This window comes from Theropithecus gelada, chromosome 11 (genome assembly GCF_003255815.1).
Source record: "Theropithecus gelada isolate Dixy chromosome 11, Tgel_1.0, whole genome shotgun sequence".
Classification (NCBI taxonomy): Eukaryota; Metazoa; Chordata; class Mammalia; order Primates; family Cercopithecidae; genus Theropithecus; species Theropithecus gelada.
In genome coordinates this window covers 63,097,292-63,118,986 of record NC_037679.1, presented here as the reverse complement: position 1 = coordinate 63,118,986, position 21,695 = coordinate 63,097,292, and the positions used below count along the sequence as shown (strand labels likewise).

The 21,695-nt window shown below is 41.0% G+C and overlaps 1 protein-coding gene across 3 annotated transcripts in view; it reads left to right on the top strand.

The window, feature by feature from the left end:
* Positions 1 to 21,588, top strand: part of GLT8D2 (glycosyltransferase 8 domain containing 2) — a 73,393-nt gene extending 51,805 nt beyond the window's left edge. The window contains exons 5-11 of one of the 3 annotated variants that reach the window (XM_025401707.1): positions 6,636 to 6,807; positions 11,137 to 11,254; positions 13,095 to 13,179; positions 13,778 to 13,890; positions 16,120 to 16,286; positions 17,114 to 17,226; positions 20,995 to 21,588. In XM_025401707.1, coding sequence (XP_025257492.1) covers positions 6,636 to 6,807; positions 11,137 to 11,254; positions 13,095 to 13,179; positions 13,778 to 13,890; positions 16,120 to 16,286; positions 17,114 to 17,226; positions 20,995 to 21,164 — 938 coding nt within the window. In that variant the 3' untranslated portion in view covers positions 21,165 to 21,588. The remainder of the gene's footprint in view (positions 1 to 6,635; positions 6,808 to 11,136; positions 11,255 to 13,094; positions 13,180 to 13,777; positions 13,891 to 16,119; positions 16,287 to 17,113; positions 17,227 to 20,994) is intronic. The other 2 variants (XM_025401709.1, XM_025401708.1) reach the window with 2 other exon arrangements.
* Positions 21,589 to 21,695: the final 107 nt, after the last annotated feature.

Genomic DNA, 21,695 nt, shown 5'->3' with positions numbered 1-21,695 from the left:
CAGAGAAACAAAGCATTTGGACCACATGAATGGATCCGTTATCACATGTTTATCCATTCTGTGTTAAAATTTTTTAAAAAATCAATGTTATAAAATACCATTCAAATGAATGTAGTGTTGGTATGGAAGAATGCTTGTGGTATGTTAAGTGGGAAAAGGAAGTTGCAGAAGAGACTGAAAAGTATGATTCCATTTTGGCTTTTAAATAATAAGTGTTTAAGGTATATATTCTTTTTTTTTTTTTTTTGAGACAGAGTTTCACTCTTGTTGCCCAGGCTGGAGTGTAATGGTGCCATCTCGGCTCACCACAACCTCCGCCTCCAGGTTCAAGCGATTCTCCTGCCTCAGCCTCCCAAGTAGCTGGGATTACAGGTATGCGCCACCATGCCTGGCTAATTTTGTATTTTTAGGAGAGACAGGGTTTCTCCATGTTGGTCAGGCTGGTCTCAAATGCCTGACCTCAGATGATCTGCCCACCTCAGCCTCCCAAAGTGCTGGGATTGCAGGTGTGAGCCACTGCGCCTGGCCCAGGTATATATGCTTTAGTATTACCATGAAGAAGGGTTTAGGGGGCACACACCACACTGGTTGTGTTATATATTGTTATAAAGCAGAGGTCTACTTTCAGAGTGGGAGTGAGAGGTCTGCAGAAAACAGTCACAATTTACCAAATACTCTTCTCTTTGGGCTGAAATTTTTTCAATAATTGCATATTATTTTTTATAATTTAAAAAACATTAATTCAAAGAACTAGTGTTCTAAGTTAATGTCCAGAGGTCCTGTGAAGTCCTATGTTCAAGTAAAACATGGCGGAATTCTCTGTAATATCTCCATTGTGACATTGCATGTAATCTCCCAGTACTTTTCTTGTGATTAGTGTGCTGGTCACTCAGCTGTCCCACTTGGGGAGAGGTAAGCCGATACACTTGGCTAAAACAATCCTTATTTGAAATGAATTCTGAGTCATGGTATTAGGAGAGCAGACATTTCCTTTCTTCTAGGAATAGGCGTGGCTTGATCAGAGCTGCTTATGGAAAGGACAAAGGCAGTGTCATTTCTATTCCATTCTGCCAGCATTGTGATGTTTACTACTTTTGTTAGGCACCAAATAGTTTCCCATAGCCAACCTTTTAATGCTTTGGCTCAGGCACCAGTTGGTACAATGAATCCGAATAGTGGAGCGGATAATTCCTAAAGAAACTGCAAGGATGGAGCATTGATGAAGAAGGTACAGTTGATAAGCCTTTCCGCCACATTTCTCCAGTGTGCGTTTGTCCTTCTTTCTGTCCAGGGGAAACTTTTTGGCAGAGAACAGCATTTTTGGCTTAGGTTAGTGCTCAGTTTCTCTACCTGGCAGAGGCCCCTAAGGAGCGTGGCAGTGTCATGTGTTGGCAGCAGAGCTGGACACTCAATGTTTGACCTTCTTCTGGAGCGTCCCCTCTTTTATGAGGACACTTTCCTTTTACCTTGTGCTTCCCACTGTCTGATGAAGGCCTCTGCCTGAGTCTGGCAGCCAGGCACAGCCCCAGCTTTTTGACCGTTCCCTCTTATTCCTCAAGGGCCCTGTTTTCTGAAGCTCATTCATCAATTCCATTTAGTTCATTCCAACAAACTTTCATTAAACACTTCCAAAGTGCCAGACTCAGTGGGGATAGTATAATGAGCTTATAGTCTAGTGGAGGAGACAGACACATAAATAGATTCTTCCAGTGCATTGTGGCAAGTGCTCAAATAGAGATATCTAATATTCACCCATCTGTTCAGATTGTATTGAAAATCTACTATGTGCCAGGCACTAGGACAGCTGCAGAGGATACAGAGATGAACAAGATACCCGCCCTCACAGAGTTCCTAGTATAATAGGAGAAAGAGGGAAGACATGCAACCAAATAAATTCCAATGCAATTAATAAATTCAACCATAGGCAAGGCCACAGCATAGAGAAGATGTGTGTTAATTTGTGTAGGGAGCTGTTAAAGGCTTCCCAGAGGATATGATGTTGATACTGCATTTGGAATGACTATGTAAGGGTTAGCCCTGCAGAAAAGGATATTGAAAGCATTCCAGGCATTGGGAACATCATGTGCAAAGGCACTAAGATAAGAGTAGTGTTCAGGGAACCATGAGGAGTTTGATGTTGCTAAAATAGAAGGAGGTGAGGCTGGAGAAGTGAGCAGGGGCTAGATCATGAGGGGCCTTGTGTGCCAGGCGAAGAAATGTGGCTTTACCTTTTACGAACCAATGAGGAACTTTCCAGCAATGAAGAAACATAGACAAATTCGCATTTGTGGCCGATCACTTCACGGGCAGCAGGTAACATGTCACATGATACCTCCATAAGATTATAACTTAGTCCAAAAGGAATAATCCTTAAGAAACTTTTTTTGGGGTTTGTTTATAAAAATAACTCATGGTTTGTATTAGTCTGTTTTCATGCTGCTGATAAAGACATACCTAAGACTGAGGGAAAAAAGAGGTTTAACCGGACTTTCAGTTCCACATGACTGGCGAGGCCTCAGAATCACGTGGGAGGCAAAAGGCACTTCTTATATGGCAGCAGCAAAAGAAAATGAGAGATGCAAAAGTGGAAATCCCCCATAAAACCGTGAGATCTCATGAGATTTATTCACTACCATGAGGACAGTATGGGAGAAATCACCCCCATGATTCACATTATCTCCCACTGGGTCCCTCCCACAACATGTGGGAAATATGGGAGTGCAATACAAGATGAGATTTGGGTGGGGACACAGAGCCAAACCATATCATTCCGCCCCTGGTCCCTCAAAATCTCATGTCCTCACATTTCAAAACCAATCTTGCCTTCCTAACAGTCCCCCAAAGTCTTAACTCATTTCAGCATTAACTCAAAACTCCACAATCCAAAGTCTCATCTGAGACAGGTTCCTTCTGCCTATGAGCCTGTAAAATCAAAAGCAAGCTGGTTACTTCCTCTTCCTAGATACAATCGGGGTACAGGTATTTGGTAAATACAGCCATTCCAAATGGGAAAAATTGGCCAAAACAAAGGGGTTACAGGCCCCATGCTTGTACAAAATCCAGCAGGGCAGTCAAATTTTAAAGCTCCAAAATGATCTCCTTTGGCTCTAGGTCTCACATCCAGGTCATGCTGAAGCAAGAGGTGGGTTCCCATGGTCTTGGACAGCTCTACCCTGTGGCTTTGCAGGATACAGTCTCCCTCCCAGCTGATCTCACAGGCTGGCATTGAGTATCTGTAGCTTTTCCAGCAACGGTGCAAGCTGTCAGTGGATCTCCCATTCTGGGATCTGGAGGATGGTGGCCCTCTTCTCACAGCTCCACTAGGCAATGCCCCAGTAGGGACTCTGTGTGGGGGCTCTTACCCCACATTTCCTCTGCACTACCCTAGCAGAAGTTCTCCATGAGGCCCCCGCCCCTGCAGCAAACTTCTGCCTGGGCGTGCAGACATTTCCATACATCTTCTGAAATGTAGGTGGAGGTTCCCAAACCCCATTTTTTTACTTCTGTGCACTCAGAGGCTCAACACCGTGTGGAAGCTGCCGACACTTGGGGCTTGCACCTTCTGAAGCCACAGCCCAAGTTCTATGTTGGCCCCTTTCAGCCATGGCTGGAGTGGCTGGGTCGCAGGGCACCGCATCCCTAAGCTGCATACAGCACAGGACCCTGGGCCCAGCCCACAAAACCATTTTCTCTTAGGCCTCTGGGCCTGTGATGGGAGGGGCATCTGTGAAGACCTCTGACATGCCCTGGAGACATTTTCCCCATTGTCTTGGGGATTAACATTTTCCTCCTTGTTACTTGCACAAATTTCTGCAGCCAGCTTGAATTTCTCCTTAAAAAATGTTTTTTGGTTTTTTTTCCTATCACATTGTCAGGCTGCAAATTTTCTGAACTTTTATGCTCTACTTCCTTTATAAAACTGGAATGCCTTTAACAGCATCCAAGCCACCTCTTGAATGCTTTGCTGCTTAGAAATTTCTTCCACCAGATATCCTAAATTATCTCTCTCAAGTTCAAAGTTCCACAAATCTCTAGAGCAGGGGCAGAATCCCCTGGTCTCTTTGCTAAAACATGACAAAAGTCACCTTTGCTTCAGTTCCCAACAAGTTTCTCATGTACATCTGAGACCACCTCACCCTGGACCTTATTGTCCATGTCTCTAACTGGCTTTTGGTCAAAGCCATTCAACAAGTCTCTAGGAAGTTCCAAGCTTTCCTACATTTTCCTGTCTTCTTCTGACCCCTCCAAACTGTTCCAACCTCTGTTTGTCACCCAGTTCCAAAGTTGCTTCCATATTTGTTGATATCTTTTCAGCAACGTCCCACTCTACAGGTACCAATTTACTGTATTAGTCCGTTTTCATGCTGCCGATAAAGACATACCTGAGACTGAGAAGAAAAAGAGTTTTAATTGGACTTACAGTGCCACATGACTGGAGAGGCCTCAGAATCATGGCAGGAGGTGAAAGACACTTCTAACATGGCAGCAGCTAGAGAAAGTGAGAGATGCAAAAGCAGAAATCCCTGATAAAACTATCAGATCTCATAACACTTACTTACTACCATGAGAACAGTATAGGGAAAACCACCCCCATGATTCACATTATCTCCCACTTGGTCCCTCCCACAACATGTGGGAATTATGGGGGTACAATTCAAGATGAGATCAGGGTGAGGACACAGAGCTGTACCATATCATGGTTACTTTAGTCACTTTGGAAAGTATAAGAAATATAAATAAAATCAAAATCACTCCTAACTCCACAAATAGACATAGGTCCATTTGCAAATATGTACGTATCAAATTGTGATCAAATACTAGAGAGAATTTTGTATTTTCCTCCTTAACAGTGTTTTATGAGCATTCTCTCATGTCAGTATATATATTGTGAAAACAAAATTATTCTAGTGGTGGAAATTTCAGATGCAGTAGCTAGCTGGTAGAAAAGATGTAGAAGGAGAAAGAGGAGGCCATTCAACGTGTCTTAAATTACACAAAACACAGTACCTGGTAGTTAGTTTCAAGAAATGTTTATTGAATGAAATATCAGCTAGAACTACCCTGGACCTCAGGGATAGAGGTTTTCCAAAAAGGATCTGGAAAGAGAAGCGGCAGGGGGAGAAAGGGGGTGGAGAGAGAGAGAGAGACACACACACACACACACACACACACACACACACACACAGAGAGAGAGAGAGAGAGCTTTAAGTAAAAATCAGATGAATACTTTATAGTGGATACTGGATACTCTACTTATGGATCATTATTATTCTCCATGGCTGAAAGTTGTATTGTGACACTAAAGTATGATGTTATGGCTTTGGTATTTTATAGCATAGCCAGGCTCAAAAGAAAAATTATTTATCTTGTGCATTAGTCATGCTCTTTCCTTTACCTCCTTCCTCTTGCTGTCAACATTTGAGAAACTTGACTAGAGTGGGGATAGGAGAGGGAAAATCACGAGTATCTTATAGCAGTGTAGGCAAAGTAAATATTCTGATTCAGGGAAGAGCTGAGGACTGTTGGACAAATGAGGCTTTTCAGTTCTTTGTATGTTTTTTAACTGTGTGTGTGTTTTAGGCTAGCCAACTGACTCCTGTAAGATAGCTCCAAAATATAGATTTTGTGTTATGATCAAAAGGGCTGGCTGTCTGATGTGCTAGAATCCAACACTATGACCCCGGATTCTGAGAAAAGCAAAGCTTTTTCTTGTAAATCGACTAACAAGAAGACAGGAGCTTTTAAGGCAGTAATTTTATTAGAAAAGGCTCAGGGGTGGATTCTGGGATTAGTAGGTGATTGATGGAAGGGAAGAGGAGGTCTAAAAAGTCCTGGGGCATGCACAGTTATCTCTTCATGCTACTCATGGGTCTCATGTGCAAATCTGGGAGGAGTTAGTATGAAACACGGGGCGGAAATCCAAGCTGTGACATCGCAAGCTTGTTCTGAACAAACTTCAGTTGACCAGATTGGCTCCAACTGATTTCAGCCAGTTTCTTAATCTCAGAAGGAGAGACAGTTTCATCATTTCAGCAATTTTTTTTGTTCTAATCTATCATTCTGCAAACTCAAGAATTTTTATTAGTCATTGGTTTCTTTAACTCTTTGGGAGTATGGTTTCAATAGTGACATAAACAAAATAGAAGTTTATTTCTTCTCTCAAGTATAAGTCTGATGTATCAGTTCTACAATTATCCAGATCAAGATCTCGTCTATATTATAGTTTTGGTGACCTCAACAAGTAGCTTCCATCTTGTGGTCTAAGCTGGCTACTCTAACTCCTGCCGTCATATCAACAGTCCAGCCAATGGGAAAGGGGAAAGGCAAGGGGGTAGGTGAGCATTCCTTTGAAGGGTAGAACCAGCAGTGGCACACATTACTAGCATCCCATTGGTCAGAACTCAATCATATAGAGCTGCACGGGAGTCTGGTAAACCAGTCTTCGTGGTTGGCTGTGTGCCAGCTAAAATTCCAAAGTTCTTTTCTAAGGGAAGACAGAACGACTAGATATTGGAGAACAATCAGCAGCCTCTTCCACACTATGCCATCTTCCCCCAGGACTGTGGAAGATACATTAAACTGGCTCTACTGTGAAATTCTTTCATGTTCCAAGACACCAATTTTGATGTTTCCAGATGATGAATCCGAGACTCCTGAAGAACTGGAAGAAGAGATTCCTGTGGTGATTTGTGCTGCAGCAGGGAGGATGGGTGCCACTATGGCTGCCATTAATAGCATCTACAGCAACACTGACGCCAACATCTTGTTCTATGTAGTGGGACTCCGGAATACTCTGACTCGAATACGGTAAATTGTGTCTTGCAGACTTTGGCACTTTCTGTTTCCTCTCCCTCCCTCCCTCCCTCCCCCCACTCCCTCCCTCTCCCTCTTCTTCTTCATCTTTCTGTCTTTCTTTCTTTCTCTCTCTTTCTTTCCCTCTCTTTCTTTCTTTCTTTCTTTCTTTCTTTCTTTCTTTCTTTCTTTCTTTCTTTCTTTTCTTCTTTCTTTCCTTCCTTCCTTCCTTCTTTCCCTTCCTTCCTTCCTTCCTTCCTTTCTTTCTTTCTTTCTTTCTTTCTTTCTTTCTTTCTTTCTTTCTTTCTTTCTTTCTTTCTTTCTTTCTTTCTTTTTCTTTCTTTCTTTCTTTTCTTCTTTCTTTCCTTCCTTCCTTCCTTCCTTCTTTCCCTTCCTTCCTTTCTTCCTTCCTTCTTTCTCTCTCTCTTTCTTTCCTTCTTTCTTTTTCTTTCTTTCTTTTTTCTCTTTCTTTCCTTCCTTCCTTCCTTCCTTCCTTCCTTCCTTTCCTTTCCTTTCCCTTTCCCTTTCACTTCTCTTTTCCTTTTCTTTTCTTTTCTTTTCTTTCTTATAGGATCTTGCTGTGTTGCCCAGACTGGAGTGTGGAGTGGTGCAATCACAGCTCACTGCAGCCTTGACCTCCCTGGCTCAAGCAGTCCTCCTGTTTCCACCTCCAAATAGCTGGGACTACAGGTGCATGCTACCACACCCAGCTTATTTTTTAATTTTTTGTGGAGAGCTTTGTTGCCTAGGTTGGTCTTGAAATCCTGGGTTCAAGCAATCCTCCCTCCTCATACTCCCAAAATGCTGGGATTACAGGTGTGAACCACCACACCTGGCCTCTACTTTCTTATATTTCCTTAAATTGATTTCCTTTATTTTTGGATTAAGAAGAAATAAACAGAAAATTAAAATTTGAACATATTATAAAAATGAAAGATAATTGTAAAATTTTGGTATGGAGTGTGTCTCTCTGAGCCCAGAAATCATCAAGAAAAGTGCACAGATTTGACTGCATAACATTGAAAAAGTTTACAATGATGAAAAATACAAGTGAAGCTATTCATATAATAGATTAGGACAAAAAATATATTTTTTTTTTCTGAGAAGGAGTCTTGCTCAGTCACCCAGGCTGGAGTGCAGTGGCGTGATCTCACTGCAAGCTCCGCCTCCCAGGTCACACCATTGTCCTGCCTCAGCCTCCTGAGTAGCTGGGACTACAGGTGCGCCCGCCACTACACCTGGCCAACTTTTTTTGTATTTTTGGTAAAGATGGGGTTTCACCATGTTGGCCAGGATGGTCTCGATCTTCTGACCTCATGATCCACCCGCCTCGGCCTCCCAAAGTGCTAGGATTACAGGTGTGAGCCACCGCTCCTGACCAGGACAAAGTATTTTTAACATCTATTATAGATAAAGAATTACTATCCAAAATACAGAATTGTTACAAAAATTTTAAAAACACAAAAATTTTAAAAACATAGTTAAAAAATGGACATAGAATATAACCAGACAATTCACAGAGGAAAAACATACAAATGACCAAAAACGTGAAAAGGTATTGTAGGCTGGGTGAGATGGCTCACTCCTATATTTCCAATACTTTGGGAGGCCAAGGAAAAAGGACGACTTGGGGTCAGGCTCGAGAGCAGCCTGGGCAACATAGCAAGACCACTGTCTCTACCAAGAATTTTAGAAATTAGCTGAGGTTGGTTATATGTAGCTTCATGGGAGGCTGAGGTGGGAGGGTCCCTGGAGCTCAGGAGTTTGAGGCTGCTGTGAGATAAGATTGCACCACTTAACTCCAGCCTGGCCAACAGAGTGAGACCTTGTTTCAGCTAAAAATAAATAAATAAGGCTAGGCGCAGTAGCTCCCTCCTGTAATCCTAGTACTTTGGGAGGCCAAGGCGGGCAGATCACCTGAGGTCAAGAATTTGAGACTAGCCGGGCCAACATGGCGAAACCCCGTGTCTATTAAAAATACAAAAATTTGCTGGACATGTTGGCACTTGCCTGTAATCCCAGCTACTGGGGAGGCTGAGGCCGGAGAATAGCTTAAACCCAGGAAGTGGAGGTTGCAGTGAGCTGAGATCACTGAACTCAGTTGAGATCAGCTGAGCCACTGCACTCCAGCCTGGGTGACAGAGTGAGACTGCATCTCCAAAAATAAAAAATAATAAATAAAGTTTTTCTATGTTATTAATAGGAAAATGTGAATTGAAACATTTTTGCATTGTTGAAAATGAAAATAAAAATGAAAACATATATGTCACTTCAGTGACATAATTCTTCACTCAATCAAGTTGGCAAAAATTAAACAGAAAAACATTACCCAGTGCAGGCAAATGGACATGCTTATTCCTTATTTACACAATGTGCATTTCCTAAGTTGGTAAGGCATTTGGCAAGGTCAACATGGCAATATCTATCAAAAGGTTGTATGCATATATAATTTGACTCACATGCCATTTCCTCTTCCAGGAATCTGTACTACAAAAATTCTAGCACATATTACCAAAATGTGTGTACAACAATGCTAGTTTCAGCATTATGTGAACTAGTGAAAACATTTCAAAGTGCTGAAATGTCCACCAATGGAAGAATATTTAAATGAACTGTGAAATATGATCCAGATGTTAAAGAAAGAAGGCACTCTGTCTAAACAGACATAGGAGATTCCCAAGGCATATTGTTAAGTGGAAAAAGCTAGTTGCAGTATAACTCGTATAGTATGATCTACTTTATGAAATTCAAGACCCCTTACTATAAGTGTGTACATGAACATGTATGTGTTTCTGTGAAGAAAAATAACTGGAAAGCTATCAAATTGTTAACACTGACTACCTCTTGGGAGGACAGAAGAATCGGGGAGGGTGCTGATGAAGGGAAATTCAGGGTGTTTCAGTATTATTTGATCATTCAAAAGGAGAATATATTTACACACTGCTTTTATAATTAAATGTTTTTGTAGTGGTGCCATCAGGAGGTACTGAGATCTGTAAGGTGTTTTCCTGTAATCTAAATGGCCCTTGGCTGCCCTGGGTTTTGATGTCTTGTGTATGCTTTCTGGTTTTCTGTCTCATTTCTCACTCTCCTTATCATACTATTGCTCATCATTCACTTAGCCTGTTGTTAACAGTCCATTAACTATCCATGGGTATGAAAACTAGATAACTAAATCCAAAAGGATGGCATGTATAAGGTTTCTGGGGAAGGGTTTGTCTTTAGCAAAAGGCATGAGCCTCATGACTTTCTGACTTTGGCCAGGGGCTGTTTCCCAGTTCTTGCTGTCCAGTCTACTCCCTGCCCCCTTTTACATATTTTAAAGTTTTTTTCATTGAAGTAGAATCCCAAAACAGAAAATTGCATAAATCCAGTGTGCAGTTTATTGGATCATCACAAAGTAAACACACTCATATAACATCCAGCATGTTCTCACTAACAGTATAATCAGTCTTTTTAAGTTTGCCATTTTGATTAGTGTCCAGTGCTATCTAGAAATTTGAGGTTTCCTTATTTCTAATGTCATTGAACACTTTTCCTACACACTTTGTAACCATTTGGAAGTAAGTGTTCAGGTCTCTTGCCTGTTTTTCTGTTAGTCTATCTTTTTTTAATTGATATGACCAATTATTTTTTCAGATTTTGCAGATCTAAATTTTGTTCACATTTAATTCTTTTGTTGATTTTTAGTCAACAACAAATACTACCCTAGGTGACTTTAGTCATTGGACATTTTATTTTGAGATTATTTCTACCAAGAATCTCATTATGAATTGGATACAAGACAAAAATTCTGCAAGACCAAGAAAACAGAAGGGGAGAGGGAGAGGGAGGAGATGGGGAATGAAGACAGATGGGGAAGATCAAGGGACCAAATCAAAGAGACAAAGGTAAATTCAAATCAGCCTTGGAGTCGAAACCACAGAGTAAAAATGACTTCGATCAAAGTTGAGGGTTCAGAATGTCCTGTTTCATAACATTTCAGAGCTGTTACCACATGGCGAAGACAGTACCAGCAATCACAGATGTTGCTTTATAAGAAAGAACACTTTTCATTCTTCCTGTTTCCTGGGGAAATTATTTGGATCTGGGGAGAGATTTGGTTATTACTATTTTGCTTCATTTCCTTTGCAGAAAGAGTTACGTGATTGAGGGGAAAAAAAAGATTTAAAGTCACACCAGATGGGGAGAAAGGTCAGAAGGATTTATTGGACTAAACTCTACTAAATTTACACACATTTTAATTTTAACTTTCTAGGGAGGCAACAGATTGACCCTGGGGCAATAGGCAAATGGAGGAAAGAATTGAAGGGTATACTAGAGGTTTTTTGGTCATCTTTTTAGAAAATGGATTGAACATTCCAAACTGAGAGAAATAAACTTTAAAATCGTGGAATTCAACCCGATGGTCCTCAAAGGGAAGATCAGACCAGACTCATCGAGGCCTGAATTGCTCCAGCCCGTAAGTAGGGAGCACACAGGTGCTGCGGACAGTCCTTGGTGAGACCTATGTTGAGTAAAGGAGTGCTAGTCACCGGGATGCATGTGGAATATTATTTTTGAAGCCTTGTGGTGTTGATCTCCACCAAACTCTGCTTATGTGTAATTTATAAGCCAGCTGCTACAGAAAGGATTTAAGATGGCTTATAGAAGCACAATGAAGTTTATTAAAGAAGAAGTGAAGCATTAAAAAAAATGTAGAATGCATTTACGGGTGTGAATATGTCTGTGGGGGTGGGAGCTGGAGAAGGACCAGGTAGCTGAGGCCAGGAAAAAGTATCCCAAACCCACCGGCTGTTGGGATATTTAACTGTGATTGTACATTAAATCTGCCTCTGAGTGTCCGATAGTTAAGAAAAAACAGTAGCCTGATGGATTACATACTTCCTAGTATTGACTAAGATAATATATTCAGGAGACACCAACTCTTTTCCTAGCGTTGGGAATCTTAAGGTATTTTACCGCAAGAGTTCTTACCAAAGGGACCCTCTCCTGCATAACAAGTGGTGTTTTTGGCCGGATGTGCTGGCTCGTGCTTGTAATCCCAGCACTTTGGGAGGCTGAGTGGGAAGGATTGCTTGAGCTCAGGAGTTTGAGACCAGCTTGGGCAACATATTGAGACCCCATTTATACTTTAAAAGTTTTATTTAGTGACCAAGCGTGCTCATGCCTGTAATCCCAACACTTTGGGAAGCTGAGGCAGGCAGATCACGAGGTCAGGAGTTCGAGACCAGCCTGGCCAACATAGTGAAACCCTGTCTTTACTAAAAATACAAAAATTAGCTGGGTGTGGTGGCAAGAACCTGTAGTCACAGCTACTCAGGAGGCTGAGGCAGGAGAATTGCTTGAACCCGGGAGGCAGAGGTCACAGTGAGCTGAGATCATGCCACTGCACTCCAGCCTAGGTGACAGAATGAGACTCTGTCTCAAAAAAATATATTTTTTTAAATTAGCTAGGCATGATGGCACACCCCTGTAGTCCTAGCTACCTACTCAGGAGGCTGAGGTGGGAGGATTGTTTGAACCTGGGAGTTTGAGGCTGCAGTGAGCTGTGTGATCATGCCACTGCACTTCAGCCTGGGCAACAGAGTGAGACCCTGTCTCAAAAAAGAAAAAAAGACAATAGTGGTGTTTTTGATAGCAGTTTTACAGAAACTGCAGCCACCTTTTACATATGATTGTTACTTAAATTCATCCCTGAAAATTTACTTAATTCTGAGACCTCTGTCCATGTGGTCTCTCCCCAGTTCCAGATATTGTCAGAGTACAAGCTAAGACTTCAGATTAAGCAATGTTGTCAGTAGTGAAACTTCGAAGTTCCTACACACAGGTCATACTGCTCCTTTTTCTGGTTCAAGGAGCTAAAAGGTTGAGCTTGCTGTTGGGATGACACGTGTGTGTGTGTGTGTGTGTGTGTGTGTATTTAAGGCTGATTTAATTGACAATTATCAACATTACTGCATGTAGAGAAAGGCAGGTGATTTGTGCCGTAAAAGATTGACTAAGGAGCCTCTGTGACTCCCACTGCAGCGGTTCACAGAGATGAAAGTGGCAACAGCCTCGGCACTAGGGGGTTTGGGTCTAGCAGAACAGCTGGTCCGCCAGCGCTGGCTTCAGCTCCAGGCCTCAGATAAGTTGGGCACTGGGAAGCTCAGATGAGACATCTTGCTAGCTCCTGTTTCATTCCGCTCCAAACCTGGAGCTGAGCGGAGGCCATGGTCAAAGCCGACTCTCCAGTACCCCTAGAAGACACTAAGCCATATGCCTCTCCCCCACCATCATTTCTTTTGTTGTTTTAACAGCTGAACTTTGTTCGATTTTATCTCCCTCTACTTATCCACCAACACGAGAAAGTCATCTATTTGGACGATGATGTAATTGTACAAGGTACTCTCGCTAACTGCCAAGAACACTTGGAAAAGAAGCAGCTGATAAGTAGAATAACTGTCTCTCTTCATTTTTCAAATAGCTAATGCTCAGTGAGTTTTGACTGCTTATTTAAGTTGTGAGTACAGTATTGTTGTAAATGTGGAAGTATTTTGGAAACGGGTTGATACTTACCGAGACAATCCAGTTTGACTCTGATTGTCAATACCTGCAATAAATAGCATGGTAGCCTTTCCTTTCCCTATATCCCTATAATGTATGGAAATGAAGCGTCACAGATGACAGTCTTAGGAGTGAGCTAAGTTTTGGTGTTTAAATGTTGTGTTCTGTCTCTTCCACTACAAACAGGATACGCATTGGTGTGGTACCTACTGAGCAACAGAAATAAAGAAATTAGATCAGTGCCAATTTGAGCTCATCATTAAGTGGCTTTCTAAATCTGTAGGCATGACTCTTACTAAATAAATTGTCAAGCCACTTGAAATCAGGGATCCAATACTCTTCTCCCATAGCAAAATCAAGAACTGTTTAAGCTCTAAGGCTCTATCTAGCCCGAAAACAAATGCTATGTTTTAATTGCTGTTGTTTCTAAATTCAGGTGATATCCAAGAACTTTATGACACCACCTTGGCCCTGGGCCATGCAGCGGCTTTTTCAGATGACTGCGATTTGCCCTCTGCTCAGGATATAAACAGACTCGTGGGACTTCAGGTGGGCATATGCTGTCTTGGAAGTCCTCCCTTCACCCTACAACTCTGGCCCCTTCTCCCCGCTCTGCAACTCAAAATGAGTGTAACCTCCACCTTGAAATCCTTATGGGCCAGTCTGGACTGCTGGGAGGCGGAACAGTACAGGGGTCTAGGACTTTGGTTCATATCTCAGCTCCATGCCTTACCAACTCTGAGATGACTTACTTTAACCCTGCAAAGTCCCGCCTTCCTTACCTGAAATATGGGAACAATCATGTCTACTTTGTTGTGTCTTTGTGGGCAATAATGAAATAACATGATGTCCAAGTGTCCAGCATGAAATAAAAGCTCCAGAAATGATCATTGTTACCTAGGTGGCTCATCATCATGCTCTCTGTCAGAGATGATGTTTTCTGTTAAAGAGACTTGCTGAACCATTGGTTCTATTTTCAGAGTTTTGACCATCGCTTTTAGCCCCCTTCCAGTAGAAGAAAATATTGATTTTGTTAAGGGTAAAGATCTCCTTACTCTGATGGAACCTACATCAGAAAGTTGAACCTACATGCAATGCTGAAACTAAAGGGGTAGCTTTGAAATAAGAGGTGTTATTAAGAGTTGAATGCTGTTTTTCAAAAAAGCTTCTAGCAAACAATTTTATGTGTGTGGCATTTTAAGGCACTTCAAAGCATAGGCTCGGCGACCAGATTCAATTTTGTCAAAATCTTGGCACTATCACTTGGTAGTTTTATGACCTCGGGCAATTTACTTAGCCAGTTGTTTCTACCTCATTTGTCAAACAGAAGTAATAATAGTACTTCCCTTGTAGTTATTGTGAGAATTAAATTAGTTAATACATACAAAGCTATTACATGAGAGTAATGAGGTAGTACATGTAAAGTTCTTAGAAAAGGACCTGGTGCATGGAAAGTACTCAAGTATTTCCATGACTCCTGTGTGAGGTTTGAGAGCATCACATTAAGGAATTATAGATTATGACAGTCTAGATGGGTGAAAGAATGTGTATGTCTTGCCCCATACTACATTCATTCAACAACTACTTATTGAGTGCTTACTCTGTGCCTGACACTGTTTTAGGTGCTAGTAATACAGTGAGCAAAATGAAAACTCTTGCTTTTGTGTATTTCACATTCTAGTGGGAACAGACAGACAGTAAACAAATAAAATATTTAACAGAGGACTGGGGTGGAGGCAGGGCTGTATTTTAAATACGGTAATCAGGGAAGGCTCCACTGAGATTGTGCTGTTTGAATCTAAACTTGAAAGAATCGAGGGAACCACTTGTGCAGGTGGTTAGCGGGGAAACCCTCCAGGAAGCGGGAAGAAGTGGTGTAAAGATATTGAGGCAGGGGTGAGTCTGGTTCATTAAAGGTGGTCACTGTTGCTGAGGGATCAAGAGGAGAATAACAGGAGTTAGAGAGGTATTGGAGGGTCAGATGATACAGGGTATGGCAGGCCATTTTAGGAACTCTGGCTGTTTCTGTGAATGAGATGGGAAGCTATTGGAGGAGCTTAGAGGAGATGAGTGACCTAGAGACAGAGTGGGGTGGAAAATAGTGGAAGCAAGGATACTGGTTAGGAGGAACTTGCAGAAATCCAGTGATTGACAATTATGGCCTGAACAGGAAGGTAGCAGTAGTGGCAAGAGAAGTGGTTGGCTTCTGGCATTTTGAAGATGGGACCAACAGGATTTGCTGAAAGATTTGGATGAGAAGAGAGTGACAAAACAGGAGTCAAGGAGGACCTAATGACCCCGGGTTTTTTTGCCCAAGTAACTAGAAGGATAGAGTTGCCACTGACTGAGGTGGGGCAGATGCAGGGAAGCAAGTTTGGGATAGGATTGGGGTCAATTTTGGGATATAAGTTAGAGCTGCCTTACTAAGCATCTGAAAGGAGACATTTGGATGGCAGATGTAGCAGGAGTTGGAAGTCCAGAGGAGAGGTCAGGGCTGTCAGATGGGTGATATTTAGAGCCATGAGACTGGACAAGGCTGTTTATGGAGTTATTGCTAGAGAAAGGCACTAGTGCTGCACTCAGACCTAGGGCATTCAACATTTAGAGGTTGGAGAAATGAGGGAAACCAGCAAAACAAAACAAAAACAACAAACTACCAAGTGGCCAGTAACACAGGAGGAAACCCAGAGATACTGCACAAAGGTTTCAAGAAAATGATCATTTTCCAGAAACAAAAGATTCACTGGTCAAAAGCATGCACATCCTGTTCCCTTACAGAATACATATATGGGCTATCTGGACTACCGGAAGAAGGCCATCAAGGACCTCGGCATCAGCCCCAGCACCTGCTCTTTCAATCCTGGTGTGATTGTTGCCAACATGACAGAATGGAAGCACCAGCGCATCACCAAGCAACTGGAGAAATGGATGCAAAAGAATGTGGAGTACGTGAAGACTTCTCTACCATTTTTTCCATGCTTGGAAACAAAATCATTCAGTTAATTTTCCACGCGTAGTTCAAGGGTTAGAAATATTTCACAGTCATCTGAGGTCAGATTTTCTTACAGAGGCAATGTTAAGAAAGAAAAGGGGACAGTCAATGAAAATCTTTCCTCAAAAGATATAAATCAGAGGAATCAAGATCCTGTGGAGTGAGGAGTCCCTGATTATACATTTTCCTAGTAAGCCGTTGAAAAATGTGACTTGAATCTTTTCCACCCAACAATCTTCATTTATCTTAGTTGAGTTTCCCCTTCTAACGTAGATTTCTTATTAAGGATTATTATATAAAATCAACTTTGCTTTTTAAGGTTGATTTTTAAAATTTATAATTTTTCATTATCAGAGTTTTAAAATAGAGATGATAAAAATAACTCTAATACAAGCACGATTATCACATCATTGTATTGCCTAGCAGTCTTGTGCATCTGGATATTTAAATACCATCATAACCTTGAATTTGCAAGTAAAGTTATTCTAAATAATGTAGGATTCGAATTTGATCTCCTGTGTCTACTATTTAAAACCCTGGGGGTTAAAATGGCAAAATATTAATACTATTAGTCTAGGTGATGTATATTGGAGTTCATGATATTTTACTATTTTGTGTACGTTTGACAATTTTCAAAATGGAAGTTGGGGGAGAATGAAAGGCCGTAAGTCTTAGTACATAGTGAGAGAATGTCTTACATCGTTTACAATATTAGATTCGACTTTATCTGAGTTTGTGGGGCCTCCAGGCCAAATGTTGTTTTTCTATTTCATTTCTTAGGGAAAACCTCTATAGCAGCTCCCTGGGAGGAGGGGTGGCCACCTCCCCAATGCTGATTGTGTTCCATGGGAAGTACTCCACAATTAACCCCCTGTGGCACATAAGGCACCTGGGTAAGTATTTTAGAAAAACGATTTAGAAAAACGCAAATGTCCATTTATCTTTTTTTTATTTTTGAGACAGAGTCTCGCTCTGCCACCCAGGCTGGAATGCAATGGCACAATCTTGGCTCACTGGAACCTCCGCTTCCCGGGTTCAAGCAATTCACCGGCCTCAGCATCTCGAGTAGCTGGGATTACAGGCGTGTGCCACTACGCCCAGCTAATTTTTGTATTTTTAGTAGAGATGGGGTTTCACCATGTTGGCCAGGCTGGTCTCAAACTCCTGCCCTCAGGTGATCCACCCATTTTGGCCTCCGAAAGTGCTGGGATTACGGCATGAGCCACCATGCCCGGCCGCAAATGTGCATTTTATAGATCCAGTGAGCACCATGGCGAGGAGAGGGTGCTACATACAGCACCAGGTTGTTCAGTTCAAATCCTCCAGGTGACCTTGGGCAAGTGACTAACCCTCAGCGCTCAGATTCTGCAAGTGCAGCTGATATTCTTAGCTACCTGCGGGGCGTGTTTCTGGAGATTTATGGAAAGCCATCAAACTCATGCTTAGCATATAGTATGTGCTCAGTAAACATTAACTGTTAAGAGAACTTTCGGCTGGGAGTGGTGGCTGACACTTGTAATTCCACCACTTTGGGAGGCCAAGGCGGGTGGATCACCTGAGGTCAGGAGTTCAAGACCAACCTGATCAACGTGGTGAAAACTGTTTCTGCTAAAAATACAAAAATTCGCTGGGCATGGGGGCAGGCACCTGTAATCCCAGCTACTCAGGAGGCTGAGGCAGAAGAATCGCTTGAACCTGGAAGGTGGAGGTTGCAGTGAGCTAAGACAGCACCACTGCACTCCAACCTGGGTGACAGGAGTGAAAAATCCGTCTCAAACCAACAAACAAAAAAAAGAGAGACAGAGAGAAAACTTTCACTGCCAAAACTTCAAAACTTTATGGAACTGTCAAGCCACACTTTTATTTTCTCTTGCAGTAACTTACAGTGGACAAAACCAAATAAATTAGCATAATGGCTTAGGATGAATTCAGAAAGCTGCCATTAAAATTTATCCTTTAAAAAGCAGTTGACTCTGTTCTCTGTGAGTTCCTCAAGTCTTTTATTCACTACACAAGTGTAGGGTTTTTGTATGAATTGGAATCCCAACTATGATTTTGGGTAAGTTACTGAATACATATAAATGGCTTAGTGTAGAGCCTAGCATAGAGGACACATTCACATTCACATCCACCCTAACACATGCCACCATCCCTTATCCAAAACCCCTGGGCCAGACCTGTTTAGAAGTTTAGAAAGGGTTTGGATTTTTAAAAGGTAATGTGGTGCTGAGTAGGATCTAGGTTTTACTGCCAAAGAAGTTATTAAAAAACCTTTTCTCTTCAGACCTTTGGGGATTATTTTAGAATTGGAGGCAATGGATATGGACTTATATTTACCAAGTGTCCATTACATTGCTAAGAACTGGACTAGGTTCTGTTAAGGAAGGTGAATATTATTTCTAATTCTCACAACAACCCTGCAAGGTGTTATGTCCCATAATCTTTTTTTTTTTTTTTTTAAAGGATATAATTGTGGAGGCTGAGTTCCTGTTTGCTCTCGATAATTCTGTGGATTGCTTTTGCATTATTACCAGAATCCTCTGATTTTCCTGAGCATGTGTATGCACAAGAGTGCCATAGGGAAGTTAGTGTTCTGTCTGATTTGATTTAGAGTCATGTTGGGTTCAACATTAGGTGAAATATCAACCTTTCCATGTGCAGATCCCATCAAAGTAGAAGGTCTATTTTTAAAAATGTGTAGGAACAGTTATGCAGCGCTTAGATCAATAAGGTTGCAGCATTTTATGATCTTGAGACAGAGACTCAGAATTATATTTTATGAAACATCCAACTTAGACCAGGCACGATGGCTCATGCCTGTAATCCCAGTACTTTGGGAGGCCGAAGTGGGTGGATCACTTGAGGTCAGGAGTTCAAGACCAGCCTGGCCAACATGGTGAAACCACATCTCTCCTAAAAATACAAAAAATTAGCTGGGCATGGTGGCACACGCCTGTAACCCCAGTTATTCGGGAGGCTGAGGCAGAAGAATAGCCTAAACCTGGGAGGCAGAGATTGAAGTGAGCAGAAATCATGCCACTGCACTTCAGTCTGGGTGACAGAGCTAGACTCCATCTCAAAAGAAAAAAAAAAGGAAAGGAAAAAAAAAAAAGAAAAGAGAGAAATATCCAACTTACTGACAAGTAGGAAGGGACATATTCTTCCCCAAGGAAAGATGTCATTTTTCTTTGTAGAACAGAGCTTCCATCTGTGCTGAAGGTTTTGGAATCAGGGATGGTGTGCAAAGTAAATCTACATAAAAATCATTTGAAAAATGAGGTTTTAGGGTATTCTGGAGGTAGAAGGGCAACATAACACTAATGGGCATTAAGTTTGGGTCTGAACAGGCAGGCTTAATATTTTTTAAATTTACAAAATATATTTAGCTAAAAGCAATTTCATCACCCAAATTGCAAGCCCCTCTGAGGTAGTTCTGCATAGCCCTTCAGTTACGAAGCTGAGAGATGAGGATGCCCTTAGTAGAGACTTTTCACGGGAAGGTGCCTCTTCCCAAATGAGTATTTCCTTTGTGTAGACTCTGATGATTGATAATTATTCCAATTATGCTGCAATAGCTTCAAACAACTAGTTTCTCTTCTGCAGCTGCCATCACAGCTATGTTTATTAGTAACAAAAGCCAGGTTGTGTTGTTGTTAACGTCATACACTAGAATAACATAACCCTAGCAAATCAACCCTCTCATAATTCAATGGACTTTCAGCTGTTTAAATAATATATATATCAAATTCCTTTTCATGGAAAGAAAGTTGAACGCTATAGAGATTTTTTTAAAATTTTACATTCACACCACCTTAATGTAGTTCTAGAATAGGCATTCTAAAAAATATTTTAAGCAATGACACTGTTAGGGTAAATGGATAGTCTCTTGAAGTGATGACTTATGAGGGGAGTAATATTCAGGTGGAGATAGCTGTTTAAAAAGTAGACCTTAGTCACATTTTATATGAAGACAAGACTGTTCAAAAGAAAATGTTGCCATTTTTCATTAAGGAGGTGAAATGCAGAGAAAAAAGAACCCCTATAAACTCTTGGGTGGGAGGAAAATTAATAGAACTTTTTCGGGGACAATGTGGCAATCTCTATCAAAACTGAAAAGGCACACACCCTTCAATCTAGCAATTCCACCTACAATATCTTATCCTACAGATATAATTGTACACATAGACTAGACATACACAGAGGGGTGTTCATTGCTGTGTTTATGCTAATGATAGGATAGAAACAATCTAAATGTCCTTAATAAGGAACTTGGTCAATAAATAATTATCTATCATTCTATACAGTCACTAAAAATAATTTGGTAAATCCACATGTACTGCTGTGGAAAGTTTTCCAAGACAGTAGTTTTAAAAGGCAATGTCCAAATAAAGAAATAAAATAATTTTTTTTTTTAAAGGCAAGGTAGCAGTATGCTCATCTTCTGTCTTTAAATATACATATACATGCATACAGGTCAAACAATGCTATAGCTTTACTAGAAGGATTCACAAGAGACTAACAACGGTTGATTTGGAGACATGGGGTGGGTAGAAAATTCACTTTTGTTTACCTTTTTTTAAACTATGAACTTGTATTCAATTTACAATACAAAAATGTTATTCTCTAACAAGCCTATTATTTTTTCTTTAAACACAATGAAGGCTGGAATCCAGATGCCAGATATTCGGAGCATTTTCTGCAGGAAGCTAAATTACTCCACTGGAATGGAAGACATAAACCTTGGGACTTCCCTAGTGTTCACAACGACTTATGGGAAAGCTGGTTTGTTCCTGACCCTGCAGGGATATTTAAACTCAATCACCATAGCTGATATAACTCTACCCTTAAAATATTCCCTGTCTAGAAATGTGGAATTGTCTCTTTGTAGCCAACTATAACATTGTTCTTTATGAACATTACCTTTGATACAGATGAGCCACAATATAAAAACCAAAAACTACTGTGTGCAAATTATACCTTGGACCATATAGGCATTGACTGACTTCTTTAAGTACATGTGTTAACTATGGAAATCGAGATTATGTGACTGAAAAACATAAAGGAACAGACCCATCTAGATACCAGTAATCAATCTGCTTAATTCTGAATAACAATTATATCCACAAATTTTTAAAACTTCTAAATGTATTTTTCACATGTAGATCTTTTTAACAGGTTGTCAATCTTTTCTTTTATAAAACTATTGCATTTAAAATATGGATGTCTGAAAAATAAAATATTCATCATTTTTATGACTTTTATCATGTTATTATTCTACATGTTAAATATAATAGAAGGTAAACTGACCTCAGGTTTAAAGGGGAAAGAATACCACTCAGTTTTGCTACAGAAAAAGCCCATA